The sequence below is a fragment of the Saimiri boliviensis genome, chromosome 3, assembly GCF_048565385.1.
Source record: "Saimiri boliviensis isolate mSaiBol1 chromosome 3, mSaiBol1.pri, whole genome shotgun sequence".
In the NCBI taxonomy this organism is placed as follows: domain Eukaryota; kingdom Metazoa; phylum Chordata; class Mammalia; order Primates; family Cebidae; genus Saimiri; species Saimiri boliviensis.
In genome coordinates this window covers 52,054,838-52,078,041 of record NC_133451.1, presented here as the reverse complement: position 1 = coordinate 52,078,041, position 23,204 = coordinate 52,054,838, and the positions used below count along the sequence as shown (strand labels likewise).

General features: G+C 36.9%; 1 protein-coding gene across 1 annotated transcript in view; it reads right to left on the bottom strand.

Moving 5' to 3' along the window:
• Window positions 1-316: 316 nt before the first annotated feature.
• SRP72 (signal recognition particle 72) overlaps window positions 317-23,204 on the bottom strand; it is a 34,733-nt gene continuing 11,845 nt past the window's right edge. Inside the window, exons 7-19 of the mRNA XM_039468579.2 lie at window positions 22,383-22,507; window positions 22,232-22,289; window positions 20,759-20,890; window positions 19,329-19,457; window positions 17,786-17,858; window positions 16,229-16,293; window positions 14,409-14,504; window positions 13,450-13,553; window positions 13,241-13,318; window positions 12,330-12,467; window positions 8,075-8,112; window positions 3,192-3,351; window positions 317-1,313 (exon numbers count right to left, since the gene is read on the bottom strand). Coding sequence (XP_039324513.1) covers window positions 1,136-1,313; window positions 3,192-3,351; window positions 8,075-8,112; window positions 12,330-12,467; window positions 13,241-13,318; window positions 13,450-13,553; window positions 14,409-14,504; window positions 16,229-16,293; window positions 17,786-17,858; window positions 19,329-19,457; window positions 20,759-20,890; window positions 22,232-22,289; window positions 22,383-22,507 — 1,374 coding nt within the window. The 3' untranslated portion in view covers window positions 317-1,135. The remainder of the gene's footprint in view (window positions 1,314-3,191; window positions 3,352-8,074; window positions 8,113-12,329; window positions 12,468-13,240; window positions 13,319-13,449; window positions 13,554-14,408; window positions 14,505-16,228; window positions 16,294-17,785; window positions 17,859-19,328; window positions 19,458-20,758; window positions 20,891-22,231; window positions 22,290-22,382; window positions 22,508-23,204) is intronic.

Below are 23,204 nucleotides of genomic sequence, written 5' to 3'. Positions count from 1 at the left end.
ACAGAGTAATATAATCACAAGGAAATACTTGTAAGTCTAAATTAAATGATATCTTGGGCAGCATAAAATGAATACTAACAAGGGCAGGCATCCCAATGTATCTGTCTCACAGCTGTTCAATGTGAAAGTAGCTTGTAAGCAAGGAAAGACAAGAACAACATTTACACAAATTGACTGTAAAATACTTCATTACATTGAGAAAGGTAATGAATGGTCAAATTCCATAACTAGAAAGAGACACCACTGGAGTATCTATCAATGAGCCAAACAGATCTGTTAGATTTTAATACTGCCTGGTATGCAACTCAGGTACTGATTTCCTCTTTATGTAGGAAGCCAATGTTCATGTTCTTGATAATAGTCATTAATCTTTCTGATTGAGACAGTCCAAACCCATCTGACCTCAGAACACTAGGTCTAAGAGTCAACTTCTTACAGTGATGTATTTTCCTTGAGTTCGTTTGTGGTGCTAAATCAGCATGTTACCATAATCTGAAAATGACACAGGGCACAAAGGAGCCATATATAAATAGAAAAGTATCCCATATTCCAGTATCACATGACAGAAAATTTCAAATTTATGGTTAAAATTATTTAAGACATTTATTTTTCTTGTGGCCATTCATTTAATTAATCGAAGAACATCAGTGTATTAAGAAGGTCCCTCTATCAAACATGATATTTCTAAGCAGATATTCTGGAATGCTCAGAAGATTCCACTTTCAGTCTCCTAAGGCCTCCTAAGACATAATTTAAAGTGGGACTTGAACAGAAGCAAGTATCTTCAGACTCTAGCTGAAATAGAAGTAGTTTCTGTTTAAATCCTGGGAAACCTTAGATAAGGTTTGTGAAACTGAAAAAATATCAAATCAGCACACACAGATAAAGGATACAACAGATACCAGGATGGGTAAATGCCCAGTTATTTTCAGTCTTCATAACCTGTACAAAGCTATGAGGCAACCAATAGGCAGACTCTGAGGAAGATGTTTCCCTATCTGAAACACAAGAAATTACTTATGAAAATATGGAGATGAAGAGGGAGCAGTTCTGTGCTTCTTGCTGTGTTACCTTTATTATATTCCTAGTGTCGCTGAGACTAGTTTAATAACAGCCTGCAACAAGAATATTCTCATCACCAGCCACCTTTTCCACCTTTCTTCTTTTTCTGTTGCTGTTTCTTTTTTGTTGCTGGAGCCCCTGCAGGTTTCTGGTGTCTTGGGGGTATGATGTTACTTGTAGAGGCAGATACTGTTGCTGCACTGCCGGGTCTTGGGGAGGTGGGTGGGCTGCTCACAGTTTTACTGGCATCCCTGAAACCATCAGATCAGATTACTTTTTGGTCACTCATATATTCAATAAAGGAAGAATATAAAAATGTACATACATGGGTTTTATCACACTTAACAATCTCCCACACATTTTCTACTTAAGTTCCCCAACTCATCAACTTTTCTTTTGAATAAAATTGTTACTGTTTTTATTGAAGAAAAGCAAAACATTGTACACATGCCAATTTTTAGAAAGCTTAGAAAATAAAAAAATTTTGCCGGGCGTGGTGGCTCAAGCCTGTAATACCAGCACTTTGGGAGGCCGAGGTGGGTGGATCACGAGGTCGAGAGATCGAGACCGTCCTGGTCAACACGGTGAAACCCCGTCTCTACTAAAAATACAAAAAACTAGCTGGGCCTGGTGGCGCGTGCCTGTAATCCCAGCTACTCGGGAGGCTGAAGCAGGAGAATTGCCTGAACCCAGGAGGCAGAGGTTGCGGTGAGCCGAGATCGCGCCATTGCACTCCAGCCTGGGTAACAAGAGCGAAACTCCATCTCAAAAAAAAAAAAAAAAAAAAAAGAAAAGAAAAAAATTTTATTTTATTTTTTTTAGACAGAGTCTTGCTCTGTTTGTCAGCCTGGCACCATCTTGGCTCACTGCAGCCTCCACCTCCTGGGTTCACGCAATTCTCCTGCCTCACCCTCCTGAGTGGCAGGGATTACAGGTGCACACCACCACACCTGGCTAATTTTTGTATTTTTAGTAGAGACAGGGTTTTACCACGTTGGCCAGGCTGGTCTCGAACTCGCAACCTCAGATGATCCACCTGCCTTGACCTCCCAAAGTGCTGGGATTACAGGTGTGAGCCACTGTGCTTTGCCAGAAAACAATTTTTTTTTTGAGACGGTCTCACTTTGTTGCCAGGCTGGAGTGCAGTGGTACAATCTTGGCTCATTGCAACCTCCGAATCCCTGGTTCAAGCTGTTCTCCTGCCTCAGCCTCCCAAGCGGCTGGGATTACAGACACGGTTCACCAAGCCCAGCTAATTTTTGTATTTTTAGTAGAGACAGGGTTTCATCATATTTGCCAGGACGGTCTTGATCTCCTGAACTTGTGATCCACCTGCCTCGGCCTCCCAAGAGCTGGGATTACAGGCATGAGCCACCACACCTGGTCTCAGAAAATAAAACTTTAAAATAACCTATCATCCACCATGCAGAACGTATTAACATTTCTAATACTTCTTTCTAGTCATACTATTTATTTACATCTACTTATTAGATATTTAGTTGAATGACTCAGTGTATTTTGAGACTTTTTCTTTAGTTTTTACAACTAGTTTTAAATTTTTTCTTTTTTGAGACGGAGTTTCTCTCTTGTTACCCAGGATGGAGGGCAATGGTGCGATCTCGGCTCACCGCAACCTCCGCCTCCTGGGTTCAGGCAATTCTCCTGCCTCAGCCTCCTGAGTAGCTGGGATCACAGGCACGTGCCACCATGCCCAGCTAATTTTTGTATTTTTAGTAGAGATGGGGTTTCACCATGTTGACCAGGATGGTCTCGATCTCTTGACCTCATGATCCACCCGCCTCGGCCTCCCAAAGTGCTCAGATTACAGGCTTGAGCCACCGCGCCCGGCTAGTTTTAAATTTTTACTATATATATTTCACAACATATATTTGATTATATTGTAAATACTTAAAACTATTTTCTGTATTGTAAAAACTAAAGGAAAAACTAGTCTGAAAAGGCAATGTATTTTCTTTCATTTATGTAAGTGTAGTACATTTATCAAAGATATATCACTACACTTCTCATACATACTTAATATATATTAACAAATTCTCACTAATGGTCTTGAGTCAATCTCAGAAACAATGGATGTTCTAAGTGCCCTCAATTGTGGAGCACTAACTTACAGTTCAGATGAAGCTCCTGCAGTTGCTCCCTGGGTCCCTTTTCCAATCTGATCCTTCTTTTTACCCTTCTTTCTTCCCCGGTAGTAAGAACGTTCTCGCATTGGCAGCCATCTTTCTGGATCTGGGGTAACTTTTGGGTCGTAATTCTTAGGCAATTTTCCTGTATAACAATTTTAAAGAAATGAGAGATGTGTCCATAATATTTTCAAGATAACTTAAACAATGTGTCTAAGCCTGGGAATAAATAACTTTAAAACTGAAATGAACTTGAGATAGTTTAGTTTGTACAATCTAGCAGAGGAAAAGGCCTTATTTCTTTTTTTTCTATACTTTAAGTTGTAGGATACATGTGCAGAACATGGTTTGTTATATAGGTATACACATGCCATGATGGTCTGCTGCACCCATCAATCCATCATCTCTGTTAGTTATTTCTCCTAATGTTATCACTCCCCTACACCTCCACCCCATGACAGGCGCCAGTGTGTGATGTTCCCGTTCTTGTGACCATGTGTTCTCATTGTTCAACATCCACTTATGAGTGAGGACATGTGGTGTTTGGTTTTCTGTTCCTGTGTTAGTTTGCTGAGAATGATGGTTTTCAGCTTCATCCATGTCCCTGCAAAGGACCTGAACTCATCCTTTTTTATGGCTGCATACTATATTCCATGGGGTACATGTGCCACATTTTCTTTATCCAGTCTATCATTGATGGGCACTTGGGTTGGTTTCAAGTCTTTGCTATTGTGAACAGTGCTGCAATAAACAAATAAGTGCATGTGTCTTTACAGTAGAATGATTTATAATCCTTTGGATATATACCCAATAATGGGATTGCTGGGTCAAACAGTATTTCTAGTTCTAGATCCTTGAGGAATCACAACACTGTCTTACAAAATGGCTGAACTAATTTATACTCCCACCAACAGTGTAAAAGTGTTTGTATTTCTCCACAGCCTCTCCAGCATCTGTTGTTTCCTGACTTTTTAATGATGGCCATTCTAATTGGCGGGAGATGATATCTCGTGGTTTTGATTTGCATTTCTCTAATGACCAGTGATGATGATCTTTTTTTCATGTTTCTTGGCCACATAAATGTCTTCTTTTGAGAAGTGTCTATTCATATCCTTCAACCACTTTTTGATGGGGTTGTTTTTTTCTTGTAAATTGAAGTTCCCTGTAGACTCTAGGTATTAGCCCTTTGTCAGATGGGTAGATTGCAAAAATTTTCTCCCATTCTGTAGCTTGCCTGTTCACTCTGATAATAATTTCTTTCGCTGTGCAGAAGCTCTTTAGTTTAATTAGATTCCATTTGTCAATTTTGGCTTTTGTTGCCATTGCTTTTGGTGTGCTAGTCTTGAAGTCATTGCCCATGCCTATGTCCTGAATGGTACTGCCTAGGTTTTATTCTAGGGTTTTTGTGACTTTAGGTCTTACATTTAAGTCTTTAATCCATCTTCAGTTAATTTTTGTATAGTAAGGAAGGAGTCCAGTTTTATTTTTCTGCATATGGCTAGTGAGTTTTTTCAACACCATTTATTAAATAGGAAATCCTTTCCCCATTGCTTGTTTTTGTCAGGTTTGTCAAAGATTAGATGGTTGTAGATGTGTGGCGTTATTTCTGAGGCCTCTCTTCTGCCTCATTCGTCTATGTATCTGTTTTGGTTACTGTAGCCGTGTAGTATAGTTTGAAGACAGGTAGCATGATGCCTCCAGCTTTGTTCTTTTGGTTTAGGATTGTCTTGGTGACAGTGGCTCCTTTTTGGTTTCATATGAAATTTAAAGTCATTTTTTCTAATTCTGTGAAGAAAGTCTTGACGGGGACAACACTGGATCTATAAATTACTTTGGGCAGTATGGCCATTTTCACAATACTGATTCTATCTATCCATGAGCATGCAACGTTTTTCCATTTGTTTGTGTTCTTTTATTTCCTTGAGCAGTGGTTTGTAGTTCTCCTTGAAGAGGTCCTTCGCATCCCTTGTTAGTTGTATTCCTAGGTATTTTATTCTCTTTGTAGCAATTGTGAATGGGAGTTCACTCATGATTTGGTGGCTTGTCTGTTATTGGTGTATAGGAATGCCTATGATTTTTGAACGTTGATTTTTGTATCCTGAGACTTTGCTGAAGCTGCTTATCAGCTTAAGGAGATTTTGAGCTGAGATGATGGGGTTTTCTAAATATACAATTATGTCATCTGCAAAGAGAGACAATTTGACTTCCTCTCATCCTATTCAAATACCCTTTATTTTATTCTCTTGCCTGACTGCACTGGCCAGAACTTCCAATACTACGTTGAATAGGAGTGGTGAGAGAGGGCATCCTTGTCTTGTGCCGATTTTCAAAGAGAATGCTTCCAGCTTTTACCCATTCAGTATAATATTGGCTGTGGTTTGTCTTAAATAGCTCCTATTATTTTCAAACAGGTTCCATCAATACCTAGCTTATTGAGAGTTTTTAGCATGAAGGAGTGTTGAATTTTACTGGACGGGGAAAAGGCCTTATTTCTAAGCATAAAAAAAAAAAATTCAGAGGCCATAAAGAAAGACTTCACAGATACATACAAAAATTTTAAAATTTTCAATTAGTAAAAAATATATTTTTAAGAAAAATTTAAAAGACAAACTATATAATAGAGGAGTGGATAAAAATCTTTAAGATAGAATTCTTGCTGCTCAATATGTAAATCACTCAAAGAAAAATAGACTCAGTTATAATTAAGAAATGTCAGGAGAAACGAAAGTCGTTCATTTTCTGAATAGATGTTCACCCTCATTAACTAAAAATGAGAAGGGTAAAAAACCCCATCAGACTTATAAATATTAAAAGCAGTAATACCAAGTGTTGGTGAAATGGTGAGAAGCACTCACCAACACTACATTAGGGGAAGTGTATGCTGATATATAGACTTTGTGGAGAGTAATTTAATCTAGCAGTATCATTCAAAATTTATAGACTTCTAGAAATTCATCCTGCAGAAACCCAAAGTATACAAAGTTACAGAATATTCTCTGATATTCTTTTTCTTTTCTTTTTTTTTGTTTAAAGTTGGATAGGGGAAAAAAAAAAAAACAAGAAAAAGAAAAAAAATAAAGTTGGATAGGGCAAGTAACGGGTGGGCTAATATTCTTTAAGATAGCAAAATAACTTAAATGTCTATTACATTATAATATGGCCACACTATATATAGCAAGCTATACAATTGGGTTAAAAAGTGAAGTGCCTCTATAATAATTTGGAACAACTGGATTGTTCTTCACAATCCAGTCTAAAATAGAAGATTCAAGCAAATTATATTTGTAACAATTTTACAAAAACTCTGAGTACCTAATGATATAATTATATATTTGATTCTATATATACAAACACACACACACACAAGTTAATTGTCTCTGGGAGCATACTTCCTCCTGAGTAGCTGGGATTACAGGTGCACAGGACTACCACCCGGCTAATTTTTGAATTTTTAGTAAAGACCGGGTTTCACCATGTTGCCCAGGATGGTCTTGAAGTCCTGACCTCAAATGATCCATTTGCCTCATCCACCCAAAGTGCTGGGATTACAGGCGTAAGCCACCAAGCCCGGCTGGGAGCATGAATTTTGAGCAGGGAATTTTACTCTCTTTATGCTATTCTATAATGACAGGTATCAACTACCTTTGTTTCCTTTTTACAATAAGCATACATCACTTGTAAATTTTATAAATATTCATCTGGAAACTACAGAAGTAGAAAAGAAAGTAAAGTTTTAGGTTATTACTACCTACAGTTATCAGCTGTTTCCTCACAGTATTACTAATACACAAAACAAATATTAAATATTTGCCAATTTTCAAGTACTGTGACAAAAGAACCAATAAGACTTCTAGTTAGACAGTGAAGTGAATACAAACATTAGCTTGTGTACCCTCCTCAAACTCCACTGAAATGGTAATAAACTCTTAGAAGAACAGGAGAAAAGATATTATGGTAGCTGGAAAACAGATGAAGGAGTGGTAATAAACTTAGCTTAGACTTGAGAAACCTGTATCCTAAAATGACATGGAGCAAAATCAAGAAACAACCTAATTTACATCGTAGATTTCTCAAAAACTGAGGAACCTGGGGGCTCCAAGGATTACCTCTGACTAGGTAAAAGAAAGCATGGTAATGCCACCCAATGTTGCCAGAGATTAAAACCACACCCTAAGCCAATCAATGCATGTTATTTTTCTGGTTAATAATTCAAGGCTGAATATTGACCTAGTTAGCCCAATCAGATTAATGAAAAATACTTGCGAAGTCTGGAGAGGCCTTCTTTGTTGTGATGGTTATAAATGACATGTGGCCCTGACTGTTTCCAATATACACTGTATGACTCTAATGGGATTCTGTTTTATGGACAGCAAAACAAAGTGATACAAATACTGAAAAAACCAACCTTGATGCTAACATTCCTCCAGTCTGCCAATTTTGTAAACAATAAATTTTCTTAAGCCAGTTTGATGGAATTTTGTAGTATGTGTAGCAGAAACATCATAATGAGTACTTTTGTGCCGGCACAACTCTAAGAACTTTACATGTAGTATCTCATTTTATATTACAAGGTATAAACTATCATATTTCATTTTACATATGAAAAACTCTGGCAGGTATGTTAAATAACCTGTCCACAGTCATACAATAGAAGTGTATTAGAGCAACAATTTGAATTTAGGCAAACTGGTGAACTGCAACCTTTAAAGTAATAGAATAAAATTAAATGTTAGCTATAGTCAAGATAAAAAGTTTTCAAAGATATAAGAGACAGCAGTATATTTATGTCCAAGTGTTTCTATATAGGGCTAAAATCAAACCATTATCTTGTAGAAATAAATCTATAAAGATTTTTTTTAATGCCTTACCCTTCTTTTTCTTTTTCTTCTTTTTCAAATCTCCCTGTCTACAAAGAGAAAAAAAAATCATTACCATCTTTGTGATAAAATATTTATAGAGCATTAAGTAAGTGCTCTATAAAAGAGCTAGCTGGGCACTTATCATAAACATGAGTTAAGTCTGGTATCAGCTCACCAAGCTAACAAACTAGTTAAGATTTAAGATTTGATTCAGGTTAAAGTCAATTAAGCTTTAGATACTATAATTTTTGGAAGGTAGTTTAGAAAACAGAGGTGACAATTTGAAAACAGATTCAGTTGACATTGAAAAAAAATTGTCAGTGGCACATATTAAGTCTATGTAAAAAGTAATTTGCACAAGCATGTATAACTATAATCCCTTGGTAAGTTACTCTACTTTTGGCAAGACTTTAGGGAATAAATTTTTTTGCCAGAAGAATATGTATAGGTAAAATACATGCAAAGAACATCTCTGGAAGGAGATGCAAAACAAGTTACATTTGTTATGGCCCTGGGAAAGAAGAGGGTAGATAAAGATGCAAGACTTTTTACTTCTTCTGACACTTTATCTTTTGTATTTTAAAACTGTGAGTTTATTAATTTTTTATATAAGTAAAATCCATAATAAGTACACTGACCAAAAAAGGTACTAAAAAGGGCATAAAAATAAGCACTTCAAACTAATTGTCAAGCATTCTGAAAGCGGCTTGGCTCCACTTCTGTAATCCCGGCACTTCGGGAGGGAGGCTAAGGTCTCCCTCAAGTCAGAAGGGATCTCCTGAAGTCAGAAGTTCCACACCAGCCTGGCCAACATAGTGAAACCCCGTCTCTACTAAAACTACAAAAATTAGCTGAGTGTAGTGGCAGGTGCCTGTAAGCCCACCTACTAGGGAGGCTGAGGCAGCAGAATCACCTGAACCCAGGAGGTGGAGGATGCAGTGAGTGAGATCACACCACAGCACTCCAGCCTAGGCAATGGAATGAGACTCTTAAAAAAAAAAAAAAAAAAAAAAAAAAAAAAAAAAATTCTGAAAGCTCTAGTAAGAGAAAGACATAAAAAATACATCTCTCTATATACTCTTATGTGATATAACTAAATAAATATAAAACAGTGAATTAAAAACATGAGACAGCAACAATTTCTACCAAAAATTCACTCTACAAGTCATTCAGTCGTGAAAGTTCGCTTAGGATACCCCAAATAAGAAATGGTGTATCTGACTTGACGGTTTCATCTCTTACCCAGACTGTGTAATAGTATTCTTCTAATTGTCTTCCCTACAAATGATACTCCACAGCCATACTAAAATTTCCCAAGGGTATTCTACCATTTCTTCCTTCTTTGCCTTTGCTCACCCTTTGCCTCCCTTGTCCTTCTCATCTTCCTCAGTCAACACAATCATCTTCTCCATGAAGCCTTTCCTAACTTCCCACTGTCCTCAGGAAGACCTGACTATTCCCTCTGGTATATTCCTCTATGCTCTGTACAATTACAACAGGTGTAACCTTTATTGAAATTACTATTTAAATATATTATTTCCTTTTGTTAAACTCAAGTTCTTTTTTTTTTTTTTTTTTTTTGAGAGGGAGTCTTGCTCTGTCACCAGGCTGGTGTACAGTGGTACGATCTTGGCTCACTGCAACCTCCACCTCCACAGGGTGAAACCCTGTCTCTACTAAATATACAAAAAATCAGCCGGGGATGGTGGTGCACTCCTGGGTTAGAGTGATTCTCCTGCCTCGGCCTCCTGAGTAGGTGGGATTACAGTCATGTGCCACCACCCCAGCTAATTTCTGTATTTTTAGTAGAGATGTGGTTTCACCATGTTGTCCAGGTTAATCTCGAATTCCTGACCTCAAGTGATATGCCTGCCTCAGCCTGCAAAGTGCTGGGATTACAGGAATGAGCCACCATGCCTGGCTTCAAATTCTTTTCAGAGCAAGGATCATGATTTATTTTCTGGTCAACACCTAGCATAAACCTATCATACAGTGTATTGTTAAAAGAAACTAAAACTTTGCATCTAAAATTTAGTATAACAAAATACTAACTTTTAATAAGAACAAAGAGCATTAATAATATCTAATGAAAATACTGTGCTGAAACTTAAAAGTTTAAAAAGTCAATGTCTTTCTTAATGATTGTCTAAGAAAAAAGAGAAGCTTTCTAAAAAACTTTTAAAAACCCATTATTATTATTTTTAGATATGGGGGTCTTGCTCTGTCACTCAGGCTGGGGTGCAGTGGGGTAATCATAGCTCACTGCAGCCTCAAACTCCTGGGCTCAGGTGATCCTCCCGCCTCAGCCTCCCAGTAATTGGGACTATAGTTAAGTGCCACCATGCCAGGTTAAAGGAGGAACTGTGTGTTCTCAGTAGCTACGCAACCCTGTTTGGTGGAGAAGAAAAACAGTAAACATATTTAAATAGTTATTATTGAAAATCCATTTAAGATCCAGACTGAATTTATAATTTTATAAAATGGAATTTAGAACAATGTAACCTCTTTGAGACTCCAATTCCTTATTAAAGGTTTTAGAAGTTATGAGAATGATAATGCTTTTTATGAAATGCACAGTTTCTTATGAAAAAAATCAATCGTTACTGTGTTTTTTTTAAGTTTGGAAAAAAATTTAGATATCAGAAGTCATTCAAAAAAGGAGAAAGTAGTAAAAACTTACAAAAGTCACAAACGAAGGAAATGTTTTTTTTTGTTTTTGTTTTTTTTAAGATGGAGTTTCGCTCTTGTTACCCAGGCTGGAGTGCAATGGCACGATCTCGGCTCACCGCAACCTCCGCCTCCTGGGTTCAGGCAATTCTCCTGCCTCAGCCTCCTGAGTAGCTGGGATTACAGGCACGCACCACCATGCCCAGCTATAATTTTTTTGTATATTTAGTAGAGTCAGGGTTTCACCATGTTGACCAGGATGGTCTTGATCTCTTGACCTCGTGATCCACCCGCCTCGGCCTCCCAAAGTGCTGGGATTACAGGCATGAGCCACCGCGCCCGGCCCAGGAAACGTTTTATCTTTTCCATGCTCTATTCATTCTGTATCAAAAGTAAAACCTTACCCAACATTTTACTGTAGGTCTCTGCTAACTGTATTTTTAAGATGACAATGTAAGAAACAAGGCAAGAGTAAAAATGTGACTTGTTAGTAAATGAAATCAACTTTTTCTTCAAATCAGCAAAATAAACTATATACTAAATGATGTACTAAATGTACAATAAATTACAAGTAAAGGAAGGCACATCCAGCCTATGACGTTGTGCATAACAAGGATGAAATATGCCTACATTTGAGTTCATGGAAAGATCTCTAAACTCATTAAATAAAAGCAAGTTAGAAAACACCAAGTACAATACAATCCTCCTTATAAAAAGAACAACTAGGCGTGGTGTCCAGCACTTTGGGAGGCTGAGGTAGGTGGATCACTTGAGATCAGGAGTTTGAGACCAGCCTGGCCAACAGGGTGAAACCCTGTCTCTATTAAATATACAAAAAATTAGCCGGGCATGGTGGTGCATACCTGTTGTCCCAGCTACTCGGGAGGCTGAGGAAGAACTGCTTGAATCCAGGAGGTGGAGGTTGCAGTGAGCCAAGATTGTGGCACTGTACTCCAGCCTGGGAGACAGAGCAAGACTCTGTCTCAAAAAATGAATAAATAAATAAATAATAAAAAATAAATAAATCTAGAGAAAATATTTGAGGCTAGGCAGCTCACGCCTGTAATCCCAGCACTTTGGGAGGGCAAGGCGGGGAGATCGTGAGGTCAGGAGTTCAAGACCAGCCTGGCCAACACAGTGAAACCCCCATCTCTACTAAAAATATAAAAATTAGCCAGGTGTCTGTAATCTCAGCTACTCAGGAGGCTGAGACAGGAGAATCATTTGAACTCAGGAGGTGGAGGTTGCAGTGAGCCAAGATTGCACCACTGCACACCAGCCTAGATAACAGGGCAAGACTTCATCTCGGAAAAAAAGAAAAGAAAAGAAAAGAAAAAGAAAATATTCGTAAACCACTTGTGTGTGTAAACACAAAGAAAAACTTCTGGAAGAATACATTAAATTAATACCAGAGGTTAATTTTGGGCTGAGGGAAAAGGGGAGGAAGTAAGGACAAAGAGCTGGGTACAGTGAAAGAAAAGGAAAAGAAACAAAGAGAACCAGAACTTTATTCACATGGAATTTTTATGAGAATATATATTTTATTCTTTGTCTAATGTAAAATGAGCATTAGAGAATGTTACAATGAAAAACATACCCTTGTTCCTTTGGTTGACTATCTCCAGTAACTTTTCCACCCTTCTTCCGAATGTATGTAGCACCGGGAGAATTTTCAAGAGCCTCAACATCTACGTTGAGAGACATACTATCTGACGATGGCAAGTGTTTACTAAGACTGTGATAGAACAGGAGTTCAGGAACATAAGATACACACACACATTTATATAGATGTATATGTCTGCCAATACAGCTATTGAAACTGGAAGACTGTCTTTTCTTGATGACCTTCAACAAAAGCAAAAATGTTTGTAAATCTTCTATACAATAACAATTCCCAGTCATATCAATACAGTACTCTGAAAGGAAAACATGAGGGGTCATAATCTAATCCTCTATTACTTAACTCAGTGATGTGGAGCAAGGTGGTGGCTTAATACAAACTCCATTCCAAAACAACTATCAAGTTTACGACTTGTGACTGCTTAGCATCCACCAACCCACTGCAGTTTCAGGAACACACTGATTACAGTAGCACATATGATCCAAGCTCAATCAGGGCACTGAATTTGCTTATCGTGTAACTGCCTGAGACAAGCAAGTGACCTAAGTAGTTTAATCCAAAAATAACATTTCAGAATCATGTGAAACTACCCACACAAAGTATGCTTTTTCTTTTCCTTGCTGCTGAACTCGAACCTGAAAGAATAGAGGCTATACCCTTTTGACTTCATTTTTGCTTCTGGATGAAACTAAACCCCAAGTTGGATCTATTGCTGCATTTTTCAATCACACTGATCAATAAATTCTCATTTTTGGTTTTACTAGTTAAAAGGAGGGTTAGTTGCAATTTACAATTGAAAAAGCTCTGGTCAAAACACAGATATAAAAAATCTACCAGGCTACTGAGGAGCCGTATGGAGCTCTACAGAACAACAACCAAAAGGATACGCTTTGGCTTTCTCTGGATCTACAAGTGAGTAAGCAGAAATAAGCTGTGCAAGGGTGTGAATATCTTTTGGATTTTGTCTAAAAGAAGAAATAAGAAAATTACTGAACAGTTTACAAAACTGGAGAAAGTAATATAAACAGGTAACTTCCTCATATCAACTAGCAGCAATAAATGTGTTATTTCTACATCTCCACATTTTAGAGCTTACTTCCATAGCTGTTCTAGGTCACTAATTGCCTCCTTCTTCCGCCCATATTTGAGTTTGAAGTTTGCAGCTTCTCTTACCAAGGACAAATGAGCAGCAGATTTGGGCTACAGTTTCAATAAAGAGAAAAAAAAGTTTCAAGCTAAATGTCTAGCAAGTAAATGCAGTTATATTCATTAGACCTTTAAGAAATACACCTATGCATTAGATTACTCATCTTAAGTTTCACTGAATGCCTAAAATGACAAAATCATCCACATATGTACAGGAAAGCAGATGGACAAATTATTAACTGTACAAGTAATCACCAATTGATGAATTTGGAAAACAACCTATCTCTATTTAGGGTATCTACAACTGGAAACATGCCCCTATAATAATCCAATCTTAAAGATATGCCACCATCATTCTCAAACATTAATTTAATACTTTCCCAGAGCACTGATGCCCCTCCACTGCTAACAGTACTAACAGTATAAATGCCACCTGTGTGTATGTATATTTGTAAGTTGGATACTGCCCATGCAGAGATCCATACTGGAAATAAAGATATTCCTACTAGATAGAGACATGATAAACAACTATTCCATGTATTACTGTTGTGCTAATTACTACCACTCATGGGCTCTCTAACTATTTAGGATGAGCTCTTAAAAATGCAATCATGTACTATTACTATTCTTATTTCTTGAGATTACATACACAAATGCATGTAAACATACAGCAAGGTGCTTCAATAAACATATATAAGCTATTTCTTTTTTCTATTTGCAGCCATTGCTTACTTCTAATAACTTAATTTGGATCTGGTATACTGAAAAAAATGAACTTGATAGTCTAAATACTATTTCAGTTTTGAAACAGTGAGGTGTAATACTTCAGTTTGCCTAAAATTGTTCACTACTACATCTTTACTTTTAGGTAAAAACATGCCTTCCTAACATTTTACTCCACCTATTTACCTGATGGCTTTGATACCACTGGATAGCTTGTGTGAAGACCTCAATGGCACTATCAATATCTTCTTCATGACTATACATGGTCACTAATGCAGACACCTACACAGCCAAAGGTATAAATCAGTGAATTCCTCCTTCACTCCCAGAATACCATGTTTGAAAATAAAAAACACTGAAGAAATAGCAAATAAAAGCTGCTAGTACGAAATTTATCATAAAAACTACTCCCTTTAGAGAGCATAGTCCCTTTACTTCTAGAAATACCATGAACAACAGTGTTTTCCAAATATGAAGGTAGTTATCTGTAAAATAAACCTTTCCTTAAAGCACTGCCAGTTCACAAATGGTTTGGTAAGTACAGAAGTTGAGAATAAGCCCTTAGAAATGTTTATACAATAAGATACTGCTGGACATTCAATGTACAATCAGTGAGGTATAAACAGAGTGGATGAACTCTCATGATGAATTCCACATGGACTGAGCTGCTTCAAGCCAGTAAGAAAGTTGCCTAGTGTGGCTGAGGGACAGGAAAGAGGCATACACAGCTGGAGTGGAGGGGGAGAGGAATGACAAGCAGTAGGAATAGGATAGAAAGAAAACAAACAAAAAAAGCTGGATCTTTAAGAAAAATCAGTAAAACTGCCAGATGTGGTGGCTCAAGCCTGTAATTCCAACACTTTGGGAGGCTGAGGTGGGCAGATCACCTGAGGTCTGGAGTTCAAGATCAGCTTGACCAACATGGAAAAACTCTGTCTCTACTAAAAATACAAAATTAGCCGGGCATGGTGGGGCTATAATCCCAGTACTGTAATCCCAGCTACTCAAGAGGCTGAGGCAAGAGAATCACTTGAACCCAGGAGGCGGAGGTTACGGTGAGCCGAGATCACACCATTGCACTCCAGTCTGGGAAACAAGAGTGAAACTCCATCTCATAAAAAAAAAAAGAAAGAAAAGAAAAAAGAAAACTTAGGAAAATAGATAAACCTCTGGACAGGCTGATCAGAGGGAAAAAGAAAAAAAAAAAGAGAAGACATGAATCACCAGTATCAGGAATAAAAGAGGTTCTGAAGATATAAAAAGGGTAATAAATAAATAAAATGAAGAACTTTCAACGCTAATAAAGTCAGCATCCAAAATGAAATGAAATGGATAAATTCCTTGAAAGGTAAAAAAAGGCTATATATTAAACATAAGAAACATTTTATTTTCAGTTATATACTATATTTGACTCTAAGGTAATTGTAGCACAATCCTTTAAATATGAATCTTCAAGGGAAAGCACTACCATATTATTACATTTACTGAGTGCCAACTGCACATAAGCCATGTTAGAGAACACAAACATGAATAAAACAGTCTCTGACCAAAAGATGCACATACTGTCACTACAGAATAGTTTCTACTATGGAAAAGATGCTTTTACAGCTATATTAGTGATTGAAACCTGTGATATTTGAATAACCAGAAAACTTAAAAACTAAATTTGTTAGCCACTATTATGAAATAGTTTTAATTTAAAGAAATCACACTGATGAAAATGGTAAAGGCTAAGAAATTCCCTATACAGATCTGAGATTATTTCAGGTTGGCTTTCAGTGATAACATAAGGCCTAAATAGTGCCTGGCACATTTGACTGAATAACAAACCAATACCAGTGCAGAGAATAAAATTAAATTTATACCGGACTACTATTCCTATTATAACTACTACTCCTATACCTTATGAACATATAAGGATATAAGTAGAAATTAAAGTGAATACACATTAGACATATAAATAATCACTTCCACTACTTTGCAATTTTGTAGTGTTTTAAACTCACCATGCCTGGTTTATGATTTAACTCCTGTATGCTTCTCAATATTAGACATGCTTTAGAAATATTACCTTAGGAGAGTAAACAAAACTAGCATTACATGGAAGAAAACATATTATGGAAAAAAAAAAAAGAAATTTTATTTCCTCCCACTACTTTTCCTTAGGAAAGCAACCATAAATCATATTTTGTAACATCTCTAAATATATAAGCTTTGGGGTCTTGGGGATGGTGAACTCTATTCATTTACAGATAAGGAAATTGAGTTCTAAAGAAATAATATACCTTGCTTTAGCTCACAAAGAAAGTTAATGGCAGAGCAGCTACCAGAAAAGAAGTCTCCCAATTCCCAGTCTGTTGAGTTCTATTTCTTCTTTTTCGGACTGTAACTTGAAGGTGGGGGTCCTTCCCTAAAGGCCTTGAAATATGTTACTGTCGATATGAGTGCAATGGAAAATTTCCTATGGTGTTAAATTCTGATTTTGTACTCATTGCAAACCTCAATAATTCAAAGTTCCCAATCTTTAAAAACAAACAAAAAAACCATGATAGACTCTCAGTAATTTCAAGGTAATTGCAAAAACAAACACAGGAGGAAAAAGATCAAGGAAAGGGCAAGGAAGAGAAGACAGAGGGCTGAGGAGAAGGAAAAAGAGATAAGGAAAATAAAGAAATGTGAGAACTGGGTAAGAGGGAGATCAGCAGTGTGTCTCAACCCTGTTTTCATTACTGCCCTACTAAGGACATTTTAAACATTTTTTTAATTGCCAACTCCCCTCCTCCAACTCATACAATTTTCATTTCAGCCATTGTAATATTTAAGATTTTTGTGAACTATCACCCCCATCAAAAATGCACACTCTATACCAGAGCTGTTCGACAGAACTTTTTGTGATGACATAAATGTCCTAAATCTGTGCTGTCCAATATGGGAGCCCCTAGCTGCATATAGCTACTAAGCTTCTAAGATGTGCCTAGCATAATCGAAGAACTGAATTTTAAATTTCATTTAACTGATTTAAACTTAAAATAGTAATACGTGACTAGTGACTACCAAGGTTGGATCAAAACCGCAGACAAAAACATTGGCAGTTTTTATTTAAGATTTAAACACACCAGTTCTCATTACATTCTACCACCTTTCCCCAAGCCCAAAGACATAGGTGGCAAAGTGTAAAATAAAAGATAAAGGACCAAGCTAAGAAATTCTGAAAATTATGATGCAAAGTAATCATACAGACATAAGCATTTTTGCATGTGACACACTCAGGCAATTTGAGTGGTATGTATGGTCTTTTGGAACAGAGGAATCCTTTGCTTCAGAACTTTCAAGGCATGGATTGAAAATCATTCTAACAATTTATGAATAATCCAAGAAAAGGGGAATTACCTCACTACTAAATCTGTTGGAGATCATACAATCTAGCCGTATGTTTGAAACAGAGATTATACTTTATCATTACACAAAAAACTTAAAACCACACAGTTCACAACTACAGAAGCATTTCAACCATGTTTTCATTAAAATGATATTTTAATCATGATGAAAACCACCAGTAATACCTTGAGAAATTTTCAACTGTGCCATGGTCAGCTTAATTTCAGCTGCATTTTCTGGATGCTGATCTGAAAATTCCTAAATTTTTTCAGTTTGGGGGGAAAAAAATCACATTTAATTTACACAACTAATTGTACACAACTAATTGTACACATTACTATTACTTAACTTGGCTACATAAAATTCTAAATCCAGTTTTAAAATATTCTGGCTGCAGATCAAAATCTTAAGTCGGGTAAATTTTTATTCAACATCTTTTTTTAAAAGGTATGCTCTAAAAGTAAGTGCAATAATGTCAAGTTTTCTGTAAGTCACTAACAGAGAAATGCATCATCCCTCAGCATTGGAATGGGGTATTGCTTCCAGAACCATTCTCCATTCCAAAACCCAAGGATGCTCAAGTCCTTTATATAAAAGTATAGTGTTTGCGTATAATCTACACACATCCTTCTACACATTTTAAATCATCACTAGATTACTTGTAATACCTAACACAATGTAAATGCTATGTATATAGTTATATTATCTAGGGAATAATGATTTTTTAAGTCTATATATGTTCAGTACAGAGGCAATCATGCATTTTCCCCCCCAAAATGTTTTGTTTCTTTTTCTGAGGTGGGGTCTCACTCTGCCACCCAGGCTTGAGTGTAGTGGCATGATCTCAGCTCACTGCAACCTCCACCTGCCAGGTTCAAGTGATTCTCCTGCCTCAGCCTTCCAAGTAGCTGGAATTACAGGCATGCACCACCACATCCAGCTAACTTTTTTGTATTTTTACTAGAGATAGGGTTTTGCCCTGTTGGCCACGCTGGTCTTGAACTCCTGACCTCAGGTGATCTGCCTCCCTGGACTTCCCAAAGGGCGAGGATTACAGACATGAACCACTATGCCTGGCGACCCCCACAAAATGTTTTTAATCCATGGTTGGTTGCATTCTTGGATGCAAGACTCTTTTCAACTGTGCCATGGTCAGCTTAATTTCAGCTGCATACAAAGGGTCAACTGTAATAAAGATCACTAAACACATTTTTTTTTTTTGGCGGGGGGCAGTGTCTCTTCACTGAGTGTCCTTGTTAGGCAATTTTGTCTGTCAGGATGATCCCAATTGTACCTGTCCAACTTTCCAATGTAGTTTATATTCAGGAAATTTAAATATGCAATATAATAGCTGGTTTGGGTTGATTAAAAACAAAGTATCTCCACAATCGAGGTTCTGGAGTCGAATGCAGTGGAGATGAGACTACTGAAAAAGAGGTTAAGCATGTTCTGGTATCAGTAGCCTAAAATGATCCCCTAACTCAGTTTAAATAGATCTCCAAACAAAACAGCATTCTTCAGCATTTATGACAAAATATTAACATTATACAATTTTATATAAAACAAAGCTAAAGCCCAAGAATTAACTAAAATGACACTGGAATTTGTGTAGTGGTACATTTCCGATTAGTTTTCCCATTTCATTTACATGCTTGTAGATTATTATAGCACGATAAAAATGTAACAAGGCTGCAAATGCCTGACACCTCATTCAAGTAATTATTTTACCTGAAGCAGCTCGATTGCTTTTGTGTGCTGCTTTTCACGGCAGAGCTGGGCAGCTTGGATTAACACAGGTAAGAGATGCTCAGGACTTTGGGACTGTAAACTGGCAGATATTCTGCGGCATTGTTCAGCCTAGAAGATACCCAACCCCCATAACAACAGTGAACTGGTTAATGAAATTAAACAGTAAATGACCAAAAAGAAAATAAACATGGGAAAATCAGCTAAAACAAATATTAACGGAAGAACTGCCTAGGGTGAGAGAATCTGTTTACAGGATCTATTCTCAATTTTTTCCTATAAGAAAATGATTTCCATTTATTGAATTTAATCTAAGAGCTCTAAAAGCCTTTAGTAAAGGACAAGTTCTAACATTCACTTGGATGCCTAAATTCTAAAACTGTTTTTAAAAAAACCAAACACATCAAGTATAAGCATTTGCTTCAAAAACAACAAAATGCATACATATTTCTTGTTAAACTATTAAGAATAACTTGACTCAATTCTAAATAATAAAAACATTACTGACTCACTTTCCCATTAAAAGTTCTGCTCTAGCCGGGCGCGGTGGCTCAAGCCTGTAATCCCAGCACTTTGAGAGGCTAAGGCGGGCGGATCACGAGGTCAAGAGATCGAGACCATCCTGGTCAACATGGTGAAACCCCGTCTCTACTAAAAATACAAAAAATTAGCTGGGCATGGTGGCGCGTGCCTGTAATCCCAGCTACTCAGGAGGTTGAGGCAGGAGAATTGCCTGAACCCAGGAGGCGGAGGTTGCGGTGAGCCGAGATTGCGCCATTGCACTCCAGCCTGGGTAACAAGAGCGAAACTCCGTCTCAAAGAACAAAAACAAACAAACAAAAGCTTCTGCTCTAAAAGAGTATAGAATTAGAATTAGAGTGCTTACTGGAGTTAGAATTGATCTCCTTAACATCTATAACTTGATGTGATGACACACAGCAAAAAATGAAAGATGGATCTTAAATCTATAATCATGGCTAGCACCTTTGATGATTCTACCTTAAATCAAATTAGAAATAAGGTAATGAGAAAGTCATCTCATTTAAAGTGTGAATACTGTCTTCTTCCCCTTAAAAGATGTCAACCCTACACCCTTATAAGAAATTAGCTGGGACTCCAGGCGTGCACCACTATGCCTGGTTAATTTTTTATATTTTCAGTAGAGACAGGGTTTCGCCACGTTGCCCAGGCTGGTCTCAAACTCCTGAGCTCAGGCAATCTGCTCACCTCGGCGTCCCAAAGTGCTAGGATTACAGGCATGAGCCACAGTGCCTGGCAAATAATACATATAATATTCTGAGGAAGGAAAAAATATGTATTTATGAATTGAAGACAAAATATAAAGAAAAACTATAACATCCTTATTACTCCTCATATACCATATTACAAAAGGCTTAGCCACGACTACCCACCTGGTTTGTATACATAGCAAGTAAAGCTTTGTTAAACTCTATGGCTTGTAGTTGTTTCTTGGAAAGCTTAAACTCTACTCCTTCCGCATTGGTTAATTTCACTTTCTTCTTGGAGTCAAAGACATTTTGGTCCTAACAAAGAAAAGTTTATCCACCATTAACGCAATCTCAGATTTCAACTTATTCATTTTTAAATTAACTTTACATGAACACAAAAGGAGAGCTTAAATATATCTACCTGACTGGGGTGCTTAAACTAATAAGATACATATAAATTTATCTTAGTTCACAGAAGTAAACAAAATCTCTGCAATTCAAATCTACCCATGCACATATATTTATCTCAGAATCTAGCCCTGCTCCTTTTAGAGCCTTCTCAAAGGAGGCTTTCTAGATGCAAAAAGGCTTAACAAGTGAACTGCTTTGAAGAAATGGAGAACAAGATTTCCGTTTTATTTTTCTACTATTAACTGCTTGTTTTGAGCTTTTTGAAGAAAAGAAGGGACAGAATAAATCTTGGACTGTATTAGGACTACAAAAATACCTAATTTTGCAATTTCTATAAGCTATGCCCTCTAGCATTTAGATGATCAATATGTTCAAATGTTACTTTTCTTACTTTCCACTTATTTGAATTTCAAATGTGAACTTGAAATATTTTTCTAGGGTGGGTGCAGTGGCTCATGCCTGGAATCCCAGCAATTTGGGAGGCTGAAGCAGCAGGACTGCTTGAGCCCAGGAGTTGAGAGACCAGCTTGGGTAACATGGCGACTCTGTCTCTATAAAAAAAATTTTTTTGTTTTTTAATTAGCCGGGCATGGTGGTGTGTGCCTGTGGCCCCTGCTACTTGGGAGGATCATCTGAGGCTACAGTGAGCCATGTCTGTACCACTGCACTCCAGCCTGGTTGAGAGTCTCAAAAAAGGAAAAAGAAAGCTTTTTCCATTAAAAGAGTGTTCCTAATGGTGGCTAATGACATTAGTACAGTAGTACTCGTAAGTTAAAGTGCTTATATATTTGTAATATTTTACATGGGATGGCATATGGTGGAGGAGAAAGAGCACCTGTCCATACCCCCTAAAAAATAAAACTCAAGAAAAAACTATAGAAAGAACAACACTTGCACACTCAGATTCCATAGAGGAAATCACATAAAACATGCATACACTTAAAAGTCTAAAAGCCTCAATAATTTGTATTTCTTACAAAGAGAGAGTCTACATTACTACACACTAGGAAAAGGGGAGGATCTTAAAGTCTAGGATCTATTACAAAAAAGCTGTATTACTTAAATATACCTTGTAGTATCATTATCATTAGAAGAGTTAAGTAATACTCTCCATTGTGATTTTGTTACAACTGGACTTTTTCATGTTACAATTAACACTTATCCTATCCTAGAACAAAACTAAAACTAGGGTGATGAGCTTTCAGGGTAAAATACATCTGTAGGAAAGCCACAAATATTCCATACCTTGTTAATGGTAATGATGTTATTTGCAATTACAGCTAGTAATCCCACATCTGTTGGTCTGTGAACAACAAGCAACAGTCAAAACCAAACAAACCTTTAAAAAGAAACCCCATCCCCTATAAAAGATACTTCCTTTTAACAACGCACTTACTTTAGTTTTATTATTTGATTGTAAAGTTGCAAAGCCTCCTCTGTTCGACCCTGAAGCTGCAGAATATAGGCCATCTGACCATGAATGATGGCCAGTTCTGCCTGTGGGTCCTCCTCAGTCCCATCCTAAGAGAAAGAAACATTTTTCTCACATAAATTTTCCAAACTGATCTACATATTTACCAAATGACCCAAATATTCAAAAGAGATACAATCCTGAAGAAGACATACAATTTCAGAAATTTTCCCTTAGAGTCAGTTCTTTAGAAATTGCCACCATGAGAGAAGTTTAAATGAAAACAGCAAAAAGATTTTGACTTCTAAGTACCTAAAGCAAAAAAAAAAAAAAAGGCAAAAAGATCCTAGAAGAACATGATAACAAGTTTAGGAATACCATTTACTGATAATTATCACCCTCTAAAACCCAAGAATTAAAAAATGTAAGTAAAAAACCAGTATGCAAGTACATCTTTTTATAATGATACCAAATTTCTGGAAACATAATTCTCATAAAAATCACATTTAAAAATGCTTTTCTCTTTATTCTACCATAACTCTAATACAAAAACTACAAAATTCCAATTAACACTGTACAAAAAACTTCAAAAGCTGGAACTAATTCTGTACTTAAACTCATCCCATAATTGAACAAATTCTGTAATTAAAGTAGCAGTTCTCTTAACTGATGCTTCAGATTAATCCACATTTTTCCTTCTGAAAAGGCTGTACAATGAATACTCAAGACTAGGAGATAACTCTCCTTTAGCAACCCAATACTCCTGCTCTCACCTGGTAAGTATTTGCTGACCAGGAGTCAGATATG